Source organism: Styela clava, chromosome 1, assembly GCF_964204865.1.
Source record: "Styela clava chromosome 1, kaStyClav1.hap1.2, whole genome shotgun sequence".
Lineage (NCBI taxonomy): Eukaryota > Metazoa > Chordata > Ascidiacea > Stolidobranchia > Styelidae > Styela > Styela clava.
The window spans coordinates 19,386,825-19,399,110 of NC_135250.1; the positions used below are offsets into that span (position 1 = coordinate 19,386,825).

The 12,286-nt window shown below is 33.1% G+C and overlaps 1 protein-coding gene across 1 annotated transcript; it reads left to right on the forward strand.

The window, feature by feature from the left end:
- The first annotated feature begins 2,703 nt into the window (after nt 1–2,703).
- On the forward strand, nt 2,704–9,009 carry LOC120348473 (uncharacterized). Its single transcript, XM_039418597.2, has 9 exons — nt 2,704–2,836; nt 4,551–4,761; nt 5,066–5,173; nt 5,995–6,200; nt 6,530–6,641; nt 6,836–7,007; nt 7,082–7,208; nt 7,515–7,649; nt 8,268–9,009. Exons 1-9 carry the CDS (start codon nt 2,783–2,785, stop codon nt 8,412–8,414), a joined length of 1,272 nt encoding a protein of 423 aa, XP_039274531.2. The 5' UTR covers nt 2,704–2,782; the 3' UTR covers nt 8,415–9,009.
- Nucleotides 9,010–12,286: the final 3,277 nt, after the last annotated feature.

Here is a 12,286-nt window from a genome sequence, read left to right on the forward strand (position 1 = left end):
CTGATTTTTCAAACTAGGTTTTTAGTATTTTATGAAGAAATTTGATTGGATTATTTGAGTGGGGTATTGGGTTATATATGAGCCAAATTTAACTCGCCTTTCGAGTTCGAAATGAACCGGGTCTCACACACAAAACTTCTACCCTGTGATGTGATGTGATGTGATGTGATGTGATGATGATTATTAGGTCTTTTGAACTTTTTCAATACAGACCCTGAACGTTATATCATAGTGGTCTCTTTCCTGCTCCAACCCCAGAACTAATTTATCTGAAGCGCTGAACAATGATCGAAATTATAAAAACTAATCGAATAGTGTTCATTATCAGCAATAGCGTGTGTTAATTGTTGCATAAAAATTGTACATTCAAATTGGGAAATCCAGTACATAGATTACACAGGTCTCAATATATATAACTTACGAATAGTTATAGTTTTGCTTGAAATATTTATTGAAAATTTAATTTTATCATTTTTCATCGTTGAACAAAGCAAAGGCATTCTTTTAAAATATTTATTGGACTCATTAAATACTTTCAAGTGGATTCATACTCTCTAAGTATAAGGGGAATCAAGGTGCAATTTTTTATTGTAGAAGACGAACACAATTTTCTGTAAAATATCCTCCGTTTCATGTACTCATTAAATAATTTCAGGAGAATACCTACTCTGAGTATGAGTGAAATATGAACAACTTTTATTGTTGAGGAACGTGACATTCAAGTGTATTCGGGTTGGGTTTTGGGGGTGAATTGAAGAATTTTATATGAGTACCCTTATTTGGTATGAGTAGAAATTTTATCATCATTGAGTCGTAGTTCCAAGTGAGTACCTAATCTGAGTATGACTTGAATTAACTAGTGGGTTTTTATCATTAGGAAAAGCAAAACCATCCATGTAAATTCGTGCTACGTTAGTCGGACTCTGTTGACCATTCCATCCCGTGTTCAGCAGTCAGAAAGGGCCAAATAATTATCAACAAATGATAAATCTCAAGAATATTAGGTTCTCAAAATTTAGTTTAGATAATTCATCAAAGCTTACATGAGTCGCACTCGCCATTCTTAAACATAATATCTTAACCGTGAAATGATTCTCGTGTAAGCGACACATTATTCTATTCATGTTAGAGATGCCGTGTCGGTGGTTCAAAAAGGCGAACAATGGGAGACCCGATTTGTTACAATACGTCTTATATCTTACATCATTGTCGAGAGTTGTTCCAAGATAGTCATGGGTTATACTTTATCAAGCACTGATCGAAGAAGTATGAAATGTAACTTATGAAATTTTTGTTTCTGAAATCCATATAAAATATAAAACATCAGTTGGAACAACTGTAGATGATTTTAAATAATATCAAAACAAACATACTTTTAAATTTCAAAGTTCATGAGCATTCAACAGAGCAACGCAGGAAAAGTTGATAAATTTATAGAACTAAATTGTATATTATTTCAGACAGTCTAATGAATTTATCGAACTATATTCTTTCACGGTTAGGAGAAATTATTTGATACTAAAATATAGGTATACATTAAAGTATCTTACAAGAATAACTAATATTTTCTTTCATTCAAATTTGTGGCAAGGATAAGCAAAATCTATATCGAAAAAGGTATATATATATATATAAGAATATATAGTTTATTTACTATGAGACTTTGGTTAATTTGATTAAAGTGTTTACATTATTTATTTAAAAAAATAAAAGGTGTAAGAATAATGACGAAAAAGCAGAGGCATGGATTACTTGATTAAAATACCTAGCCGTGGAAAAACGAGAGAAAAAAGAAGTCATCTCTCTCTCTATATATATATGTATAATCGAACCGACTGTCCCCATCCACAAATCTGAAATTACGGGGTCAGATCTAAAATGGCGGACGAATTGTATAGATATAGTGAAATAGAAATGGTTTATTCTGATACAGCAAAATTGGAAGTTGCATGTCGAGGTATAGTTAAAATTTGAAGGTCGAAGATTCATGATTTCATATTAGATCAGAGGTTTTTAATCCAACCGGATCCATTCATCGAAGTTGTTGCTCACTTTTTTGAACAAGGATTTCACTAAGCATTCTCTACTATACGGCTAGAGGCACAACCGGAAATTTGTTTGTTTATATTAGCCACCAAATTTCTTACTTTTTGTATGACATTGGTTTCATATTTATTACTTTTACCCATGTCTAAATTAAAATATTGTTTTAAAAAAATAGGAAATATATCAGGAATATCAAGGAAGGAAGTATATCAAGGAAGATTTAGGTATCTTGACAAAAAACTAATAAAAAGGGGAAAAATTTGTGCATAAAAAATCATCTTTATGAATTAGAAAAATATAATTGTTAGGTAACTTAGAAATAATTGCAATTCCCTATATGACACGAAATGTACCTACGGAACGTTTCGTTATTTTGTTGTTTTTGTTCTTGTATTTTTTTAAAAATCTGGACAGATCTCCCGTTTTGGTAACTCAATTATAATGCTATCAATATTTTTATTTTTAATTGGCAGAGAAATGAATAAAAATAATTTTAGAAGTACAAAAAAATTATGTCGCTCATATGGAACAAATACTTGCGCAAAATGATGAGAGATGTCATGGATTTTGTTATTTTTTGGTTATCAGAGTATACTTCACATTTTTAGTTTGCTAATAAGTGTATAAAACATTTGTTCAATTTATTTTTATTTTTACAGACTAAAACAATATTGTTAGTCACTGTGAACTATTTGTTCTCATTTCTGTATAAAATTTATTAGCAATAACAATTAATATGTTGAACCCTCCTCTGTTACCATGTCAACATAGAATCATGCCAGATATACAGGTAAATTTTTTAATTTATTATCCAATTTAATAAATTTAAAATTTATACTCAACAATTATAAAACACTTTCCAATTCAACAACATGTTGGATTAAGAATTCAAAATGGCGCAACGACAATTCTCTATTGTCTTGAAAGTGATACTTACTGTTACGTGTCGTTTTGTTTTCTTGCATGAAATTATTAACTATCAGCGAATTTAATTAGCTGAGCTGATAAAAGGGATCTGGCGTCTTTAATATTAAAAATTCAATAACGAGGTGTTTTCCACGCTTTAGACAATGCTATAGTATATAGACAAGCTGTATATAAACACTCTATTTTTAAGTAAATCATATTTAGATATATTGAAACATTTTTGGTAAATTTATGGCCAGTGGCGACCAAAAATTGGCTTAAAATAATAATTGTTTAATTCAGTGAAGTTTTAAAACAAATAAAATATTTTCAATTTGTTATGAAAAAAAATTCTTTTTTTGTCAATCAAAGTTGAATAATAAACTTTTAATCATCATTACTGATTGTATTTGAACTAATTTTATTGGAATGTCTTTAATTCAATAAAATTTAAAAAAACAAGCCTGTTGTGAATATGGCTTTCTCGTATAAGTGAATAATTTTACCTGTTTTACCCCAAAATTATGAGTTTGCTTTCTATATTATTCTATTCCCTCTTGTGAATTGAAAGTGACATAGGCCGAAAGCAAATATTTTCTTAGCACGGCCTCCGCCTTCGAATATCTATCCTACAATCAGTGGTCGTGATTTCCTCCACCAATTCGGTTTTTGATGTTGCCGCCGCCATTGTGACATTGATGACGTAGTATTTGCTGAGTACAAAAAATTCAACTAATTCAAAAACTGTTTTTGGTTGGTTTGGGACGCATATCCCCGTTTAAACAGATGTGATTAACTCAATATGCACTGGACGATCAGAGCATGCTATGGTGGTGTGAAGGTTTGAAGAAGAGGGCTCAATAATTCGAAATCTCTTTTTCAAAATTGATTCAAAAACGCAATTTTGTGATTTTACCTTTTTCACTTAATATCAACATAGAAATTATGTTTTTCTGGCCTCATTATCCAAGCCTTCGTTATACAAAGACTCCGGAATCTGGGCCGTTTTTAACCATGGTTCCCCGGAACATATAAGGGTTCTGCCAACACAGTCCAGGGGTTCCGCAAGTTTACAGTCAAATCTGAAATTCTGTATTAATATAGGTATATTGTTTAAACATATTCAAATATCTTAAATAATTCGGTTTACCACTATTATTAAACTTGCTGCGTTTCAAATATCACTTATTTCGCCAGTAATAGGTTTGCTTTTATTTATATTTATAGTTTATGCCTTTTGGACAATAAAAGAAAATTGCTCGGCCAAAAAGGTTGAAAACCTCTGCTTTAGATTATAGGCAATCAGTCACGTGAATCTACGATACCAATATTCAATATAAAACCAATTTCAATTTAACCAATTTATACAACTTTAAATACCAAGTAAATAGAGGATGCTGATCAATGTGGTAGATTCTTAAAATCAACTCACGATTTTAGTACAAGTAGGATAATCTGTTTTACCAGAAAAAGAAAGTAGGCTCATCGATATTCTCTCATCTTAATAACTCATCGACCATGGATTTAGAGCAGTCAAAAATAATTTTCATTATGTGAATATTGCTCTTTTATATAAAATCTTCTTCTTGTATGTTTAGATGTCAGCTACCTCAAACCAATACACAGCTATGCGTCAAATGCAAGAACATTTTTCTGCATCAACTTCATCTCCATTACTTCACGTATCGACAGGAAGACGAGATTATCAGCCTTGGATACAAGATACTCAGCGTCACGTTGGAAATAATAAAGTGGCGTCGTATATTGGAACAAGCTCGGCATATATTTTAGAGGCTGCCGCTTCACAAGGTATATATGGGCGGTTAAAATACTGAAGCTGTGGGTATCACAGAACTATAATTTGGCCAACGTTTTCGACCGTGATTTACAATTCAAGTATGATAAAAGTAAGGTGATCCACTTAAAGTGGGTATAGAAAACAAACATCCTAATTAGCAACTTTTTATTAATTTCATCTCCAAACTGTGAACATCTTACTGTTTTTAGAATACAAATTGCAATCATAATTCTTTCCAACAACTTAACGCGGTGTATTTACTTATGCGGTTCCATTATTGTCTATATATATATATATAATATTATTGCACTCTAGGTCACTTCTGTTTGTCTGGTTCTGTATTACGTGATATGCCAGAAAAAGATGTAACCGAAACAAGAAAGTTACCATGCCATGTTGAAGCCAATTGTAATGCTCTTGAAGGTATACATACATTTTTCTTTTTGTATTTACTTTAATAAGGATGTAGTGCTGTTCTTAACAATGTTTATAAAATTGAAGGGGTGAGGTAAATCAGTCTTCTCTGTTTAATAACTGAAATGTCGATAATTATAATAAAGACCATATAATGTTTCATTCTCCAACGTGCTGGCAGCTATTCATTTTGGTCTTTGTGTTACTGGAATTGACTACGACTTCAGCTCTAGACTCCAAGATAACATAAATTTTAACTACATGAATGTTGGTAACTAACAGTTGAGGTTTCGTGGAACTAACTACCTTTCCTTGCTCTATATGCCTTTGCGCATATGGATCCGTATGCGTATTACGCCAGGCTGCTGTAGCAAGAGTGTAAAAGGCTATTCTATTCAATTCAAGAGTCTGCACACTGCTCTATGTGCCTTTGCGCAGGTGGTAGTTGTAAAATGCGTAGTTGTAAAGGCGTGGTTGTAAAATGCTTGTCTGAAGAAGTCTGACCTTGGTCAGACGAAACGTTACAGAAATATATTTGTGTTCGTTTGCAGCAAGACTCTTGCGGTGTTTGCGAGCGTTCTCATTATTAGGCTACCGACTTTAAGAGACTGATTTTTTTTCTAATTTCGCGGATATAGGGTATTGCTATGACTCCAAAAGGAGTAGAAACAAATCCCCGACTCCTACTATACGATCGTGGTCACACACGGCATAACGAAATATATAAGAAATATATATATGACCAAATGACTGCCACCAAAAGACAGTCGGTGTATTAGACTTTTCAACAGCAACAGTAATAAAATTTCATCGCTGATTTATTTTTTCAGCGAGTTCATGCAGGACTTGTTTTCCTCGTCCACATCTTCCCACATCGATAGGTTTGTCATCAAATCATTTCATAAACCCAAATGTTATGTCGGCATCACCAGTACGAAATTTAGCAACCTGCTCTCCACCGAGAAATTTTCAGACTGAGTTTACCAACGGTCCTGGGGCTGCTGCGGCGTGCCACATGAACCCAAGACTGTATGAGGTATGTAACATTGAATGAAATTTCATTTATTACGTAATATTTCTGAATAATGAAAATGACCAGTTTCCTAAATGATGCATATATGAGAATCGTGTATTGTCTTTGAAAGTCCCGAGTTTCCTGAAAAATAAGTTTTAAATCTATTTCACTCACTCTCTCTCTCTCTATCTATTTTGACGTCACAAGTATTCTGTATATTCATTTATAAGGTTCATATTTGGTCAATATATAGATTTGATTTTCATGCATTTTATCATGAAAAACTTTATTAGGCTATTCTCCGCCACGTTGGATTTTTAGATATTTGAACAATTTCTCCAATCTTTCAGATTCCACCGCAAATAGACACGACTGAACTATCATTATGGAGGATGAGAAATCATCGCTATCAACCCTACTCACATCGTTTGGCATCTCACTCACATCTTCCTCATGCACAAGGTACTCAGATTAAGATATACCTGATTTTGTATGGTCTACTCTATTGGGTAATGTACAGGACTCAAGGCCTAAGAGCTATACCCTAATATGCCTATATTTCACAAGCCATTCAAGTGTTTAGTTAAAATATACCTCACAGTCTAGTCTTTCCTACGCAGGCGACTCTTATAAACACACCTCGATGTTATTGACAGGGTCTTCCTACATGCCGCATCTACTTTCACATCGGGTATCGCAACCGAATCAGTTTTCAACTCCGAGTCAGTGTAATTTTGTACCGGGGTTTCCATCCGGAGCCTCCGTGCACCACGCAGCACTGTTGGCACTTGGAGATAGGCTGACAGCTACGTCATCTATTACTCGAAGGTACGTAGCTTGATTTGTAAATATAAAAAAGTGGACTCAATTGTCGCTATGTATATTTTGATATGTTTGTTCAGATGCGCCAGATGTCGATGTCCAAATTGTCTTTCACCGACAGAATTAAGAAATGCTAATGGAAAGAAAGAACACATTTGCCACTTTCCTAATTGTGGAAAAGTTTACGGAAAAACATCGCATCTGAAGGTAAATCATTCAGAGAGCTATTTTTAAAATATTCATTCCTTTCAAGATTCCATACAGTCACTTTAACATGGCAAGCAACTTGCTTCATTTACCCCAACTATTTCATACCCAAGTTATTACATCCTGTGCATGGGTAGCCTCTAGTTTGTAGCAATCAGGTCTCAAACCAGAGGTCTCTGAGTTAGTTTTTCTTCTCCGTACTGCAGTAGAGCATCACTCGCTGTCTTCTCATCAGCATTGCCCCCTCTTTTTCAAAATCTCGTGTATATGAGCTATGTAATATAAAACAATTTTATTTCAATTCAGGCGCACATAAGATGGCATCTTGGCGAACGACCTTTTGTTTGTAATTGGTTATTTTGCGGAAAAAGTTTTACAAGGAGTGACGAATTACAGCGGCATCTTCGAACGCACACAGGCGAGAAGAAATTTCAATGTCAGGTAACAATATATTTCAAATTGGGAAATTGAATGAAAAATTGTTACTGCCACCTTAAATCTTAACTAACATCAAACAGAAGAGTTATTGGACACGAGGTGGACATATGGATCGTTTTGTTATTATGTTGCTGTTGTCGTTGTTATGATTTTTTTCTTGTTGTTGTTATGATAAAATCGCTTTCCATTTTCGGTGATTAAATATTATATTTGTCGCTAGAAGATTATTCTATTTTATTTATTTTAAAAATTTCTCTGGGCTCTATGGGATCCGTTTTTTTGTGTGCGATGACGACCTCTTGTGGTGGTTCTGCGTTCGCAATCCTTGATATCTGCTGGTCGGGTAAAGTCGAGAAGACTGAGGTACCGGTAGTCTGATGTCAATGATTAGATAGATAGATACCCGTACTACTTTGTTTTGGCTTTCGTATCCATATATTTGAAACGATTGCGTTGAGCAGAGTTCTCATAAACTGTTATTTTTAGTTTTTATGGGTTGTTTATTTCAACTTGTGAGTCTTAATTCGTTCTATTTTGCTATTGATTGCCTGGTTTCATTACATTATGAAACCGAGATTGGTCTCGAGTTCACAAATAACTGATCTAGTTTTTCACCTTTAGATTTGCGAGAAAAAGTTCATGAGATCAGATCACTTATCAAAACATGTTAAAATTCATCGTAAAAAATCACAACAAAATAATACTGATGAAGAACCACAGGAAAAGACTGAAAATGACGAAGAATCATCGAAGAAATTAGAAACCTAAAGCGTTCTAACAAGGACTATACTAGACAGTTCTGCACCGGAGAAAAGCATTCTAAAGGAAAATTCGAATTCATGACCTGCAAGATTCGAATGTAGACCACCATCGACTGAATGGAACTATTAATATTCATGTAAACTTTTTCACGAACATACCTCTTAGAATTCAGTTTACCAATTTTAGTTTATTTATGTATAAATCGATGGTAGTTTTTAACACGAAGTGGATGGACACATGAATCTTTTTGTGAAATGTTGCTGGTTCATGTTGTAGTTGGTGTTGAGATTAAAAAAATGAATTTTTCAATCGTGCCACTATCGGATTGATCTGTAAAGTTCTGTAAGTTTGTGCTCATCGACCGGAACATGCTAACGTACCTATATGCTGGAATATTTTTGTTTTTTCTTCACTGTGATATTTTTATTTGTCGGGAATCCAAGAAAGGATTACTACTTTCATTCGTACTTTTTGAAGTATTTACTTTAATTTAAAAGTGTAATTTCGATGCATGACAATTTTAATTTCCAATTTTTTACCAAATGAGAGCGTTGCACATGACAATTTCTTAGCATTAATAAAAAATAATCTATTACGCTGACGTGAATATATGCCAAAGGTTTTTGTAGGTTTTTGTATAAGAAGATCTAGTTATTACATTCAATACATATGGACTGCATTTCATACAGAATAATATTCTAAGTGAATTCAACACCTTCCCATTTTATATCTCAGGGGTCGAAAATTTATTACTACTCATATTCGTTAAGTAACAATACTTTTGAGCTTGTTTGCCACACCAGATGCTTTCATTTTGCATGATTTCATCACAAGATATAAAAAATTGATTCCCTTTTCATATGAAGCCCGGCAAAAACTGAGTTGAACGTTACATCGTGGCTTTAAAGCATTTTACCTGGAAATGTATACAGCCCCGCTATACAACGGCTGATCCTTTACACTATTTATGAAGTTTTAAGCAACTATTTGAAATATGAATATATTTCAATCTGTGAAGCAACTCAAAAACTGCCCCTCCTCTGCTTACTGACAGTACAGTCTTCTTCAGACGCGCCAAGAGAAATTCAAGTTACCACTGTCACAGAAAGATTTTGGTTCAAAAATATTTCTAAGGTAAAAAGTTTTTAGAATCTGAACTTTGCTGACAGAAATATAGTGTCTAGTATAATGAAATGATCAACAGCATTTTCGGGGGTGAAAAAAAATCAAACTTCGGTATAATAGCTAAATAAGCGAAGTGAAGTTTTATTTTGTGAAGAGGTAAGATATTAGTAACAGGTAACAGGTATTTGATACAAGAAAGCATCTGACTGGTTTTGGGGTAATATATATAATAGGCCTATAACTTTACACCTCTTTGGGACATGAAGAATGTATTTTGATGTTCTCAAGATTTCTGACTGCAGAAGAGCGATTGGTTGAGTGTGTGTGGGGTATAAAAGTATATGGCGCTTTCAACGATATAAGTGCTTCACGCCGGATATTTTAAAACAAACGTTCCAATGTGCATGTACTATTTCCTTAGTTGACTTTCAGTTTTAGGAGAAAATCGTTTTTTAAGAGGAGCAGAAGAAAGTCGACAGGAGGAAAATGAAGATTTTAGAAATCGGTTGAATGTTTTGGTGTTGGAAACGTACATGCAGCAGCACAATATGATGGAATGTAATAAAAGACAATTTTATATTATTCAATGCTTCTCCTTATAAACAAATCATTGAAGATTAGTCTGTACCTTGAAATGTTTTAGGCCTTTTTAGAAAGCATTGAAAGTCTTAAAGGCAGTTCACTAATTTTTGATCTAAAAATTTGCAGATCACTTAGTTTCACTAGGTAATAAAAAATAAACGATCAAATTAAAGTCTTGTAGGTTGATTGTACTCTACAAGTGGATAAATTTTCTCAGCCAAGCCTTTTGAAACTTTTGAACCTTGACAAAAAGAGGGTTGCCATATGATAGTTCTGTTTATTTCTTCTTTAATTAGTTTTGAAACAAGCGCAAGACATCAAAGATATCAAACATTCAGGTCACGTTCGGTCACAAAAACGAAATCATCTTTCAAAATTTATTCTGAAAAATAACCGCCAGGTGTCGCTGTTGGAAAAGGATTATAGGGGCATCAACGAAAAAAAATTAGACAAATTTAGTAAGTGGATCACTCAACCATTAAACAATGAAACGTGGGAATGTATTTTTATTGATCTTCAACCGTTACTAGATTTGCAATTTCACTATATTTTTTTGAGAAAAAAAATTAATTTAATTTAAAAAAAAATGACTACATTTTGCATCTACAGTTAGCTTTATGTTTAAATTAAATGCAAAGTGTATTTTTTAATAAAATCGTTTTTGTCCACAACTTGTCTAACAATTTATTACAAAATGTTAACACGTAAAGTTAGAAGAAGTATCTGGAGCATTTTTCCTTTTTATTCTTTCTGATTCTGTGTATTCGCTATTGCAACTACTCCGTTTTATACTATATTTTTATTATTATTTTCATCGGGGTAGTCATTTGACCGCCATGTCCATATATTTGAGCATTGTCCTATCGGTCATTGTATACTTAAAACCTTCAGTGTGCTTGAAAATTCGAAAACAACATTGAAATGAAACATGCTTATATTAGCAAATTGGACAACAAAACCGGAATTGAATTTTGGATTCGGAACAGGATGGCAAAAATTTCGACTTTCCGACCCGGAATATTTATTTTCTTTTATACAAGCCAAAAGTTTCATGCCATTAAATATGAATTAAAGTGTAAACCATTGTTGCCTATATTGAAATCAGCCCTTATTCGAGTCCAAGAAATACAATTCCGGGTCCCGTCTATTATTTCCAGGTTTAAATTGGGGTAAACTTGCAAGAAATAAGGCTGTTCGTATAATCCAAATAGGACACGCGTAGGGTTTTTTGACGTGGAGATGAAGCAAACTTTCTGATAATATCCTGAATGATAAATACAATTTTATGATTTCTCATTTGATATGCTCGTAGAAATCGGCTCAAAAAGCATATAAAGCTATTTAAAATAATTGAACAGTCGGTAAACAATGAAGATGGTGTTATTTTTGGCTTACAAGTGCGATTACAGTCGTATTTTATTATGTAAACATGGATTATCCTGCCTGTCAAAATATATCATTCGTTTTTAGCTTCAAGAAGCATGTTGTATTGATATTCCGTACATAATTAGCAGATATATATTCTAAGCCACGTGCGATTTAAACTTAAGACTAATCGCTTTTGAAAAGTACAAAAATCTTCTATTTTAAAAATCAATTTAAAGATTAAAGAGCATGCCGCAGATGCAGCAAAGGATATGCGGTATGTTTGGCAAATTTTACTCGATACACATTGTAATTAATTTTATTACAAAATTACAAAACATATGTTAAACAATAAGATGAGTGGTTGAAAGGTGGTCATTTTTATGGAGAAAATATTCTTGACAGGAAATACGAAATCAACAATTGGATTGTTATTTCAAAATAATGGACAAAAGTTAGAAAAAAGATGTACAGTATATATTAAAAACATTACGATTACAAGTTGTTGGTAGTATAAGTACTTAGCAGTAGTAACGTAGCGTGGTAACGTGTATATAAGAATCACCGTATTAGTATATGAACGGTGGACACAAGAAGTTCAATCGTCAAATTTTGAAAATTGAAATTAAACACTCAGCAGAATAATTGCGCATTTTATTACCTTGAAATATCGACCAATTTTGTACAAAAGATCATAATGACAGCCAAAATTTTGATTGATTGTCGATCTCTTCCTATGAGATTTCAAATCGGGAGCATAAATAAAAAATTCGACTGGTGACGTGAAATTATTCCCATCTCCTCAT

Coding starts and splice junctions, on each gene's coding strand:
- LOC120348473 (XM_039418597.2), top strand. CDS start 2,783: ATGTTGAACCCTCCTCTGTTACCATGTCAACATAGAATCATGCCAGAT. Junction 4,762..5,065: donor AGAGGCTGCCGCTTCACAAG/GTATATATGGGC, acceptor ATTGCACTCTAG/GTCACTTCTGTTTGTCTGGT. Junction 7,209..7,514: donor GAAAAACATCGCATCTGAAG/GTAAATCATTCA, acceptor ATTTCAATTCAG/GCGCACATAAGATGGCATCT.